This window comes from Podarcis pityusensis (assembly GCF_964106645.2).
Source record: "Podarcis pityusensis genome assembly, chromosome: 2".
Taxonomy (NCBI): domain Eukaryota; kingdom Metazoa; phylum Chordata; class Lepidosauria; order Squamata; family Lacertidae; genus Podarcis; species Podarcis pityusensis.
The window spans coordinates 43,736,285-43,748,753 of NC_138029.1; the positions used below are offsets into that span (position 1 = coordinate 43,736,285).

At 46.1% G+C, this 12,469-nt stretch overlaps 2 protein-coding genes across 3 annotated transcripts in view; one reads left to right on the plus strand and one right to left on the minus strand.

The window, feature by feature from the left end:
- The window catches only part of ADGRE5 (adhesion G protein-coupled receptor E5), a 52,897-nt gene extending 41,947 nt beyond the window's left edge, over nucleotides 1-10,950 (minus strand). The window contains exon 1 of one of the 2 annotated variants that reach the window (XM_080996020.1): nucleotides 10,815-10,950. In XM_080996020.1, coding sequence (XP_080852146.1) covers nucleotides 10,815-10,839 — 25 coding nt within the window. In that variant the 5' untranslated portion in view covers nucleotides 10,840-10,950. The remainder of the gene's footprint in view (nucleotides 1-10,814) is intronic. The other variant, XM_080996019.1, reaches the window with a different exon arrangement.
- On the plus strand, nucleotides 920-10,406 carry LOC308471535 (putative CENPB DNA-binding domain-containing protein 1; the record flags this gene model as incomplete). The annotated part of the gene is made up of 3 exons (XM_080995575.1): nucleotides 920-999; nucleotides 1,061-1,779; nucleotides 10,193-10,406. The coding sequence occupies exons 2-3, from the start codon at nucleotides 1,235-1,237 to the stop codon at nucleotides 10,404-10,406; spliced, it is 759 nt and encodes a 252-aa protein (XP_080851701.1). The 5' UTR covers nucleotides 920-999; nucleotides 1,061-1,234.
- Nucleotides 10,951-12,469: the final 1,519 nt, after the last annotated feature.

Below are 12,469 nucleotides of genomic sequence, written 5' to 3' on the forward strand. Positions count from 1 at the left end.
GCGTCCCCCGGGATGGGAATAAGGGCCTCCTAACAGCTCTCAGAACTTTTAACAAACCATATCTCTCAGATTTCACTGTGGAAAGCAGCAACTGTTTATCATAGTACAGTGGTGCCCCGCAAGACGAACGCCTCGCAAGACGAAAAACTCGCAAGACGAAAGGTTTTTTCGTTTTCGAGTTGCTTCGCAAGACGAATTTCCCTATGGGCTTGCTTCGCAAGACGAAAACGTCTTGCAAGTTTGTTTCCTTTTTCGTAAAACCGTTAAAACCCAGCGTGCATTGCTGGAAGAGGTGCAGTTGCGACTTGACTTTGAGGAGCAACACATTGCACGCGGTGTGGTGGCCTTTTTGAGCTTTTTAAAGAGTTTGCTGAATTTCTGAAGCTTTTCCAAAACTTCTTTTGCAGCTGTTTGGTAAGTTAAACTTTTAAAACTTTTTTGGGGGTTTTTGGATTTTGGGTTGGGGTGTTTAGAATTCAAGGACTTGGTATTGGGGAGAGGTTTGCAAGAATCTGGGAGCTTGTGTGGTTTTTTTCTGCATTTTTATGATTTTCTGTGACCGTTGGACCATGTTTATTCTTTTTTTGAAAAAAAAATCTGGGTTTGAATTTCTGTGTGCTGGGTGGATGGGGGAACAGTTGAGGAGGGGTTTGCAAGAATCTGGGAGCTTGTGTGGTTTTTTCTGCATTTTTATGATTTTCTGTGACCATTGGGCCATGTTGTTGTTGTTTTTTTTAATTTTCTGGGTTTTGAATTTCTGTGTGCTGGGTGGCTGGGGGAACAGTTGGGGAGGAGTTTGCAAGAATCTGGAAGCTTGTGTGGTGTTTTTTTTAATTTTTATGGTTTTCTGTGACCATTGGGCCATGTTGGTTTTTTTTGAAAAAATTTCTGGGTTTGAATCTCTGTGTGCTGGGTGGATGGGGGAACAGTTGAGGAGGGGTTTGCAACAGTTGGGGAGGGGTTTGCAACAGTTGGGGAGGGGCTGGGGGAACAGTTGAGGTTTTTGAAGACTTTGGTGATTTTTAAAGCTTTCCCAAAACTTCTTTTGCAGCCATTTGAGGATTTTGAAGACTTTGGTGATTTGCAGCCATTTCGTAAGTTAAACTTTTAAAACTTTTTTGGGGGTTTTTGGATTTTGGGTTGGGTGTTTGGAATTCAAGGACTTGGTTCTGGGTTTGAATTGCTGATTTATTTTTTCTTTTTCTGAGTTTACGAAGGTAAGAGCTGTGCTGCCATGGGACCCAAGAAGACTGCTGCTGCTGCGGAGGCCGGCGAGAGGAAGAAGAAGGTGACGCTGGAAATGAAGAAGGAGATCATCTGGAAGCACAATGGTGGAATGCGTGTGACGGACCTCGCCAGGGAGTACGGCAGGAACCCATCGACCATTGGGACCATCCTGAAGATGAGGGAGAAGATCCTTGCGACTGATGCAGCCAAGGGAGTCACCAGGATCGTGAAGAACCGCCCAGCTGTTCTGGGGGAGGTCAAGAAGTTGCTGCTCATCTGGTTAGAAGAGAAGCAGCGTGCAGGGGACACAGTGACTGAGGCCGTCATTTGTGAGAAGGCCAAGGCCTTGCACGCAGACCTCATCCGGGAACAGCCAGGAACCTCAGGCGAGCCAGAAGTCTTCAAGGCAAGCAGAGGCTGGTTTGACCGGTTCAAGGCAAGATCTGGAATCCACAGCGTGGTCAGGCATGGAGAGGCTGCCAGTTCTGATGTTCCTGCGGCTGAAGACTTTGCCTTGGAGTTCCTGGAGGCTGTGAAGACAGAGGACAGCAGGTCTTCAACTGCGACGAGACCGGGCTGTTTTGGAAGAGGATGCCCAAAAGGACTTTCCTCACACAGGAGGAGGCAAAGTTGCCTGGCCACAAGCCCATGAAGGACCGCCTGACCCTGCTCTTCTGTGCCAACGCAAGCGGCGACCTGAAGATCAAGCCCCTGCTGGTGTACCACTCGGAGAACCCACGGGCCTTCAAGAAACACAAGGTCGACAAGGAGCGGCTGAGTGTCATGTGGCGATCCAACAGCAAGGCTTGGGTCACACGTGTGCTGTTTGTGGACTGGGTCAATCTTGCTTTTGGCCCTGCTGTCAAACAGTACCTGCTGGACAACGACCTGCCGCTGAAGGCTTTGCTTCTGATGGACAATGCTCCTGCTCATCCTAAAGGCCTTGAGGTGGACTTGTTGGAGGAGTTCAGCTTCATCAACATCATGTTCCTGCCGCCTAACACCACGCCACTGCTCCAGCCAATGGATCAGCAGGTTATCGCCAATTTCAAAAAACTCTACACCAAGGAGCTTTTCAGGCAATGCTTCGAGGTGACTGATTGCACCACCATCACCCTGCGGGAATTCTGGAAGGACCACTTCGACATCGTCACCTGCTTGAAGATGATCACCACGGCCTGGAATGGGATCAGCCAGAGAAATCTGAATTGCGCTTGGCGCAGCCTGTGGCCGGACTGCGTGGCACCAAGTGACTCTGATGCACCAGAGTCAACAGTGGTGCAGGACATTGTTGCCTTGGGGAGGACCATGGGCCTGGAGGTCACAGAGGAGGACGTCTGCGAGCTGATGGAGGAGCACGACCACGAGCTGACCACCCAGGAACTGGTTGAACTGCAGTCAGAGGTTGCGCAGGAGCAGGCCTCGCTGGAAGAGGAGGAAGCAACTGAGGAACGGCCGTCCTCCAAAGAACTGAGGGACATTTGCCAGAAGTGGAAGGAGGTGCAGGCTTTTGCAGAGCGGCACCACCCTAACAAGCACGTGGCACATGACCAAGCGAACACTTTTGATACGACGGTCATGTTGCCTCTCAGGGAGCTGCTGAAAAGGCGGATGAAGCAGCAGACCATGGACAGGTTCCTCAGCAAGAAGCAAAGAGTGGAAGAGGAACCTTCTTCGAGTGGTCCCCCAGAGTCTTAGAAAATGTATGTACAGTACACTTTGTTGATTTTTAAATGTTTTTCTGTCATGTTTAGAAACTTAATTTATTGTTCCTTCAATTTTTGATATGCTCTTTAAAGTATGTGTGACTTTAAAGAGCAGTTAATAAACTATTGTTGTACCAAATTTGGCTTTGATTGGACTTTTTTTGACCATAGGAACGCATTAATTGAATTTCAATGCATTCCTATGGGAAACCGTGCTTCGCAAGATGAAAAATTCGCTAGACGAAAAAAACTCGCGGAACGAATTAATTTCGTCTTGCGAGGCACCACTGTACCCTAAATGTATCATGAGAATACACCCTGGTCAAGAACACAATGCATTTACCATTCCATTTTTCATACTGGCATTCCGACCTTGGGGTTGGGGGGAACCCAGCAAAACTTTAAATAGAAAAGGAGAGACTGAAAGCAGCATTTGCACTTTTTTGTTACAAATAAAACTCTCGGTATTTCACCTCTCAGTATTTGTCATGAGAGCAAATCAAAAGGAAAGCAGTGGTGGGCCATGTGAACCCACAGGGAGAATCATAGGGGAGGCAAAGGCCAGAGAAGAGCCTGCTACACATAGTAATACTCCCCTGACAATCAAGAGTTTGGATCTGTGCTAGTTTGAAAGTTAGGGAGTGAGTTGGCTGGCTCTGCTTACATTCTTTGAAAACGTCTTAACAACACCAATTAACATGACAAAACCCATGCTAGTTAGTCATTTGCCAGATCTGCTTGTGCTAAGTGGAAACAAAACAAAACAAAACAAAACAAAACCCTTTTTTAAAGCTGGCATACATAAGCTCTTCATGCACTCTTCATACTCCCACTTCACTTACCACCCCAGCCAGCTGATGAGTTACTTGTGCAAGAATTGCTGCCTGTTTTTCACACTGTGGCTTTTATTACTGAGGAGTAAATCCCATTAAATACAGGGGGGATTATTTCTCAGTAAACATGTAAACACAGGCATCTTGGAGTATTTAGCAGCAGAATTCATAGACTCCTGTGACTTACACATCCTCATTCCTACAGAGCCATGGCTGTAAGGTGAATTGGCTTGGTGATGTGAGAAAAGCTTCCGTTTACAGTGAGAAGGACAGAGGCTTCCTGGTGGGAAAACTGAAAGTTCGATGAGCATTTTAGAAGGAAAACTCCATGCCTAGATCTGCTTATGAGCCCAGGCACACTGTTTCATTCATTGTAAATACACACCATTTGAGAATGAGCCATCGAACTCCAGGAGGAAAGGCAGAGGAGGGTCAGAGTAGCTATGGAATCACTGTGTAACCCACTTGGCAAGGCTGATTCATTTCCTGAGCTGAGTGATGTGAAGAAAAGAGAACTAACAAGCGGTATGTGGAGAAACGCAGATGCTTCTCCACCCACATGGCCTGTTTTTAGCATAATTTACTCCTGGGCAGGAAAAACAAGAACCGCGGTATCCACAAAGCCCCCAAAGAGATACTTCCTTTTGCAAGAGAGCCTGGAAGACATTGTGAGGCCACCTGCATTATAAGGCCCACACTGCATTGCGTTATATATGAATAAACTATGGAAGGCCAAATCCGGCTAGGCTGCTACAATGGCAGGCCAAGAGTGTTGCTGTTTGTTAGTGACAGACCTGTCATTCTCCCTCTTCCCAGGCCAGCCCACACTTCCTCCCAGTGGAAAACATTCCCTAACAGAATTGCTGCAGATCTACACTAGATACAGAGCTGGCACCATTTATATAAGTAGTCAGATCAGCTCTTGAGTTGATTCATTGAGTTACTTAACACAAAAAGCCAATATCCTGAAAGCAGACATTCACATTCCGCCCTTTCCCCCCAGCCTCCTTGCCCATTACAAACATAAGAAGAGCCCTGCAGGATCAGGCCTATCTAGCCCAGCATCCTGTTCTCACAGTGGCCAGCAAGATGCCTGTAGGAAGCCTACAAAGATGGACCAGAGAGGAGCAGCAGCACTCTCCATGACTGACACTGCACTACAAATGTAGTGATCTGGAAACTACTGAAGCGAAGCTGGCTCGTGAGATTTCATTCAAGCCTCGTTCAAGAGGCAAATCCCATCCTGAAAGTGAGACATCGAGTCACAACAAAACAAGTCTTTTGCAGCTGATGCCATGGAAATACCCAACAGCCACCCCCACCTTTCCTTTTTGAAGGAGTGGGAGGCCAGGGCTCATTTTCCTATTCAAGATCGCAATACTTCTCCCCCACATCACATTCTCTGCCATGTGGATGCTGACTAGACTCAGCTGTCCCCCTGGGCCTGGACATGCCATGTGAGCAGGTGTGGCAGACATCAATCCAGGCTCTGGAAATAGCACTGAGTCCCGACGTCAGACCTCTAGCGGGTATTCCCTGCTGTTATAAATTGGCAGCCGGCAGGGAGGCGTTCTGAATTATTTGCGTTTCAAGCCTGCGACATTTGTGTCCAAAGTATAGCAGCGGTCAGAAAGCAGGGCCTCACATAAAACTGCTTCCCAACTCGTGCGGCTGGCTGTTCTCGCAGGTAGGGACAGAGGAGAAAATCAACTCAAGTTTGCATTTAAAGGCAGACCTACTTAATCTGCACCAAAACAGTATGGGAACCCAAAATACAACTATCCTCCAAAATTTGCAGTTCTCAAAATGTTGTAATGTAGTTCGCCAGCCAACTAATGTTTATAAAAATACATGTATTAGGGGAAAATATGCATAAAAATGAATATATTGGTGAAAAAACATGGAACAATGCATTGTATCATGGAAAACAGCTTGCAAAAAATATGTAAATTAATCAAAGCCACACACAAAAATGTGTTCGTTAGGAGAAATTCACATTAAGATGCTGGATAATTTTCATGAACATTTTTTCATTAAAAAAAGTCACTGATTGCTGTAGAAATGTGGAGAACTGAATTTAAGATAAAAAGAGAGAAACGGAGAGAACCAAAATTGACAGGTCCTTCCATTCCTACTTCCAAGATCTCACATCTAGAGTTGTCAGCTTTTCAACACTCTGCTACAGCTGTATCTTAACAGCAGCCTGGTGTGTATGTGAGCAAGAGACGCTTCCTGGCGGCTGCTAATTTGATGTAGGATTCAATGGCACAGCAGACAATTCAGGTTGCGCAATTAAAATGGATTTGCCACTACTGCGCAAGAAATCTGCCTCCCCTCCAACCTCTGCAAACATTGCCACCCTCCTGATTAGCAGCCACACTCTCCGTTGAAAATCAACCAGTTTTTGCTTTCATGTCTAGTAGCAAAAGAAAATGGTGAAGGTGATGCTATACATTACTTGCCTGACTATGAACATTGCCTGTCATATACATAACCCTATGACTCACCTGTCTGCCACTTTGGGCTATTCAAGAGAGTGGCATGTGGCTTCCCAGAATCAGATGTGCAAAACCAACTCAGCAAAGCTCATGCACAGCATCCCAAGCTGAGACCCTAACACAGTTCTCCTTTGGGGGGGGGCAGGGGGAACAAACATATACACTTTCCAAAACGAAGCATCTTAAAAATAATCTTATCTTAGGTTGACATCAGATAGTATTGCATTCATTACAAGTTTTACACACACACACGCATGCTCCATGCCTGGATGTTGTTGTAGTAGCCCGAAGTTAAGCTACACCCTGTGTTGGACAGTCTTAATTCTCAACAGCAACATTTGTTGAGAACAGAATCTGAGATAGATGGAAATGTGTCCCAGTTCGTTACCAAACAGTGTGGTCCAGAAACAGCATCTAGATCTACTTGATACACTGGCCAGGAGAGACATCCTGATTGATGGTCACTCCTATAGAAACCAAGCCACAGTTTGAAAATAGGACTAGACTTCAGACTATAACAAAAGGTGCCCAGGTTTGGAATTTTTGGCCCATGTTTTCTACGGAGTGAAGAAGCCCAGTCATTCCTAAAGCAAGTCTGATGTCACCCACCCCACCCCACCCCCTAGATGTCACATAGCTGGCAGGACCAACTAGGGTCAAAGAATGTGAAATTCCAGTAAAGCTTCAACATGAGAAATATCAAAATACTCCTTAAAGTAGAAAATAAATTCTTCCTGGCTTGTGTCATGGGCCCACTCAACTGTGTCCTGACTGATGCCAAGAACATAGACCTAGCCATGGGAAGAGAGTGGTGCCTAGTGGGTCAAACTAGAGGTTAGCATGAGAAACCAGGACTCTTGGCTTCTCTCTCCTCTTCATCTGGTTGCCCATTCTGTGCCTTTGTTGACTCTGATAACTTATACAGGACAGGGCAGTGCCCAAGATCTAATGGGATTCTGCTTTTACTTTTTAAGGAAGTGGAAACAGCAGAGGGTGAAGAACACAAAGAAGGCAGCAAGTCTCAAAAGCGACATACAATAGGAGATTTACATTGCAATCGTATAGATGTCTACTTGGAAGAAAGTCCCACTGAGTTGAGTGAGACTCACTCCTAGGTATGTGTGCATTTGGTTGGATTGCAACAAATAACACATTTTACAGTGCAGGCATGTGTGTCTACTTAAAAGTAAGCCACACTGAGTTTAGTGGGACTGACTCCCCGATGTATGCATAGGGTTGCTGTAGCCTTTGGCTGTGTACACTCTCCTGTTCACTCTGCATTCTGTGTACTCCCACAGATGGTTTGGGAAGTGGCTTACAGACAATGTTAACCATATCCCTTATCTATGCTATGGTTTCCCTCCAGACCAACTTTGGTTCAAATTGAGAAAAAGAATGACCAAGCTGTGTAATGTGTATGCAGCCACAAAGAGAGTGAGAGAGCCCAAGGGTGTGTGTTTCATGTTTGTTCCTTAATATTTTCGTTATTAAGCCGTCTGATGCTTATTATGTAGCCATGTGTTTTGTGTTCCTTGTTTTAATTTATGTCTCAACAGATCTGATTGCAAGTGTCTTGTTTCCATATAAGTCTTTCATTTTTATTTAAAAGTACTACCTTTCAGTAAAAATATAGAAAGGGCAGTTAACTGCAAAAAAAAGGCTTGGTCAAGATCAAAATGCCCTGTACTGTTATAACAAGTTGTGCTACATTTCTGTTTAAAGTTTGATGGTTTTCAGAACCATTATAATTTGCATTTCTGAGTGGTTACCCTCATTTTTTTGAAATTATGTACGGCTAATTTAAGTACTGTGTATTACGCATTCCAAGGCATTCGTCGTACAGTATTTCATTTGGTATAATACTTTACCTGTGACCAAGTATTATTCATTTAAATCATTAAAAAAAGAATGATTGAACTACTAATTATTTCATTATATTTGTATGCGAAGATTTCGCAGTTGCCCCAAGAAAGTTTTATGGAAATTAATCTTTCATTGTGCTTCAACAGATTTTCTAACTTGGCATAAACTTACCCTACTGATTGTGCTTCATATGTTCCCAACCACTTTATTAATATTAAACATTAGTGGTTAGAAGTATGAACTAGGTAGCTTGGTTCAAATCTCAGCTACGTGATTAACTCACTGGACAGTCTAGACCCAGCTAGATGACCAATGGTTAGGGGTGGCAGGAGTGGTAGTTCAGCAACAACTGGGGGCACAAAAGGTTCCCCACACCTGGCCAAGGCATACACAAGCTACTCTGTCTTTGGCTCTCAGCCCCCTAAGATGTTTCTCAAGAGCTTTCTTATATCAGCTAAAGCAGCTGATGGTGGCTTGAGGTTGAGGGGAGGACACCCAGTTTGGGGGAGTCAGAAAACCCCCTCATGCATAATATGTTTAGTCACCTCAAGAATGATGTGTGTGGAAGAAGATTGGAAAAAATTTAAAGTATATCTTCAAAAATATTGTAATATTAAAGACTGTTAGAAAGATGTTGGAAAAAGAAAATTAGGTAGTTTTGGTAGATATGATATAAAGGATTAAGCAAAAATGAGTTGATGAAATTGATGAAAGAGAGGATGTCAAATTATAATATTTTAAATTAAACTACGTAAATGAAAATAAGGTTGGAAGGATTTGCTGAAAAAACGATCTGAACTAGAATACAAAATTGGGAGGTGAGAGGAGGTCAAGGAAATAAGTAAAGGAAAAAAGTTATGTAAAGGTTTAATCTATTCTTGTTCTACTTCAATTGAATGTATTTTTATACCTTCTTTTTTTCTTTTTTCTTTTTCTTCTCGCTCTGTTATTGTTATATTCTTTTCTGTATTTTGTATTGTTCTTTTCTCTTTTTGTAACTTTAAACTTGGAATAAATATTATTATTAAAAAAAAAAAAGAATGATGTGTGTATCTCAGGGCTTGTACTTCTTCACACAAGGGGGGATTAGGATTGCCCCAAGATTCTTCGTAGCATGGAAGAGCTTTACAATACAGTGGTACCTCGGGTTACATACGCTTCAGGTTACAGACTCCGTTAACCCAGAAATATTACCTTAAGAATCCTTTGCTTCAGGATGAGAACAGAAATCGTGCAGCGGCGGTGCAGCAGGAGGCCCCATTAGCTAAAGTGGTGCTTCAGGTTAAGAACAGTTTCAGGTTAAGAACAGACCTCCAGAACGAATTAAGTTCTTAACCTGAGGTACTACTGTAACATGTTGGCCTACACTGAGGTTTCCTTCTCACAGCTGCCCAGAATACGTTAGGCACATGGGTGGTGAAAGGCCCAGCCCTGCTCCCCCATTCCCAATGCATGGAGTGACCTCATTTGCAAAAGATGGCCCAAGACATTTTGCTGCCTGAGGCGGACGAGTTCAACCCCCTCTCAATGCACAAAAATTAATAATGGCACTTCCAGACTGTTGGTTTTGGGTGGGATTCAATTCTTAAACAAGAAACCCACTTCTCCTCCCACAAAAAAATCCAGACTTTTTGTGATAAGGAAAGCAATGGGAAAACACAACAGGATAGCAATTACTTGATGAAACAAACAGTTCAAATCAAATGCTCAATAAACAGCCAAGGTCCCAGAACCTCCACACAAACTTTGTGCAAACAAATCAGGATGCCTGCTCAATAAACAGCTCAGCTGGAAGCAACCCTGGGCTGGCAGCTGATTCTTACTTCCAGGTGGTAATTAGGCAGCATCATCCACCAGCATTCAGGTCTGCAGGCTGGTTTGGGCAGCCCAGGGCAGGCAGGTGGGAGTGGCACCCACATCTCCATCTTCCAATACCTTAGCACCATCCACTGCTTGAAGCTGCCGCCGCAGTCTACCCAGTGGTAGGGCCGGCCCTGATTCTATCACTCCTCACGAGGCAGGGAACTGAGGCCCTTCCCAACCACTGAATCCCCTCCAAAATCAGCGATCCCGAGCTGCTTTCTCTCTTCCACACACACCTGCGGCCGCTCTCCTTCCTGACTCGAAGCTGGGAGAGCGGGTCGAGAGCTGAGGAGCGGATCAGAAGCAGGGGATCTCGCCGACGTCCCGCTCAACCCGACGCCTCCCCCGGGCCCCTGAGTAACACCACGGCTTACAACACCGGGGTTTTGCAACTGTTCCTGGGACAATGTGCGTAAAGTGCTGGGGTGGGGGATGACTCCAAGGAAAGAAATCGTTTGGCTTCTGCTGCTACCGCGGGATTTATATTTCCCAAGTGCCTTGGCGATGCACTTGGGGGGTAAAAGAGAAAAAGGGGGCAACGGCATTTGCAAACCAACGCAGAGTTAGCGCAGCCGAAAAGAGGAGAAGTTTCGGGGAGTTTCCCTTAACACAGCCCCTCCGGAGGCGAAGGGAAGCGAGACCCCAAGACAGCAAGAACCGAGTCTCGCCTCCCCGCAGCAGCAGCAAGTCCCCGAGAGGTGCAGGTGGAGCCCTAGCAGCTACACAAAACCCCCCGGGCACGCGTTCAGAGAGGCGGCCACGAGCCTCGCCGTATCTGAGTGGGGGCCAAGCCACGCAGGGCTCCCCGACTCCGGGGGACTCACCTAAGGCCAGCGGGGAGAGCGCCATGCTCCTGCTAGACGAGCGCGTAGGGCGGGGAATGCCGGGTGCTGCGAGCGAGGGCTCCGGGCCGGCCAGAAAGGAAGAGAGAAGTGAGACGGGGCAGGGCGGGGGGCGGCATCTACTCCCGCCAGGACCCGCCCAGACACGCAGGGGCTGGGCAGAGAGAGGGGCGAGAGGCATCGCCCAGCCTGCGATCCAGCCGAAGCCGCCGCCTCCTCTCGCAAGGCATGGCAGCTGACGGGGCGGGGGTGATTGGGGGAAACGTGTCTGGACCCGGGCCAGGCCTTAGTGCTAGAATAACGTGGTCTCTGCAGTCCGGGCCACGGCTCAGCCCTCGCACACGGTGGAGAGAGCAGCCCTGGGCGACGCTTTCGACTCGCCGCAAACTAGCCGTCGCGCAAGGGTCCTCCAGGGCTTCCCTGGAAGGAGGTGGAAAGTGAGGCGCCCTCGGCTGCGCCTCTCATTTCCATGCTGAAGTATGGCGCGTGGCTGCGTCTGCTGTATCCGGAGTGGGATTATGGGGCTGAAATATTTTGTACCCGAAAGAAGAGGAGGCACGGCCTCGTTTTAAAGGAGTGCTAACTAGAAGGGGTTTGACCTTATAATACTGTGCGTAACTGGATTTCCATCTTAGGGTGTGGGAGGCTTGAAAAAAAGATCCTATCCTGCTTTACACAGCAGCTTGTTTCTCTCCCCTTTTCTCTTGGACAAACAAAAACCATGTTAAAGCCAGGCCTCTGCGTTCACTAACCAAATGCCATGGGTTTAATCCCTGGCATCTCCAGATAATACTGGGACATGGGAATGTCCCTTGTCTGAAATCCTGGAGAGCCAAGAGCCTCTGCTGGTCAGTGACAACAGTACTGCACTAGATGGGCGAATGATCTGGCTATAAGGCAGTGTCCTATGTTCCTAGAAGGATCAAGGACTGCTTTGTACAAAGGAAAAAGGTGAGTTTTTCTGGTTGCAAGTATTTGCAGAAACGGATGCAGAATCAGAAGCCAGGAGGAGAACTAGCAAGGTGCTTGACCCTCATAAAGTATGAAGGTTAGGGTTCTTTCATGTTGATGGAATACTTGGTCCTTCATCACAAGGGATGCAGAGGTGCTGAACCTCCCCTGCTTCCCGCCATACCTTCCTCAGCTCTGTCACTCACTTCAGGCACTTTTCTTTTCAATAGGAAAGGAGACAGTGATCAATACAGTGCAGAAGTCATTTGAATTTTGCACACACAAGCTACTGTATGTTCAAACACCCAGTTCTACACCTTTCCCTGTCCAGTACACATACATGCACGATGCAGGCATACATCTCTAGACAATGTAAAAATGTGGGGGAAACCAGACGGGTGGGAAAATCACCATACAAGGGGTGGGGAAGATGCCTTAAAACTGGGTGGGTTAGTTAAATTCTGGTTGCCTGGCAGCCCACATAGTATTCTTGTACTTTAAAACATGATACACCCTTATAATTGCACAGTATTTTAGTTCAGTTTAGTTTTGGTCCTGCATTCCTATAAAAACAAGGTCACTTACAGTCAATTACAACAATACTCAAAACCTTAAGCTGTATTCAAAACATTTACACAGCACTTCCAAGAATCATGAATATGATACTGACCGGAGTTTTACCAGGT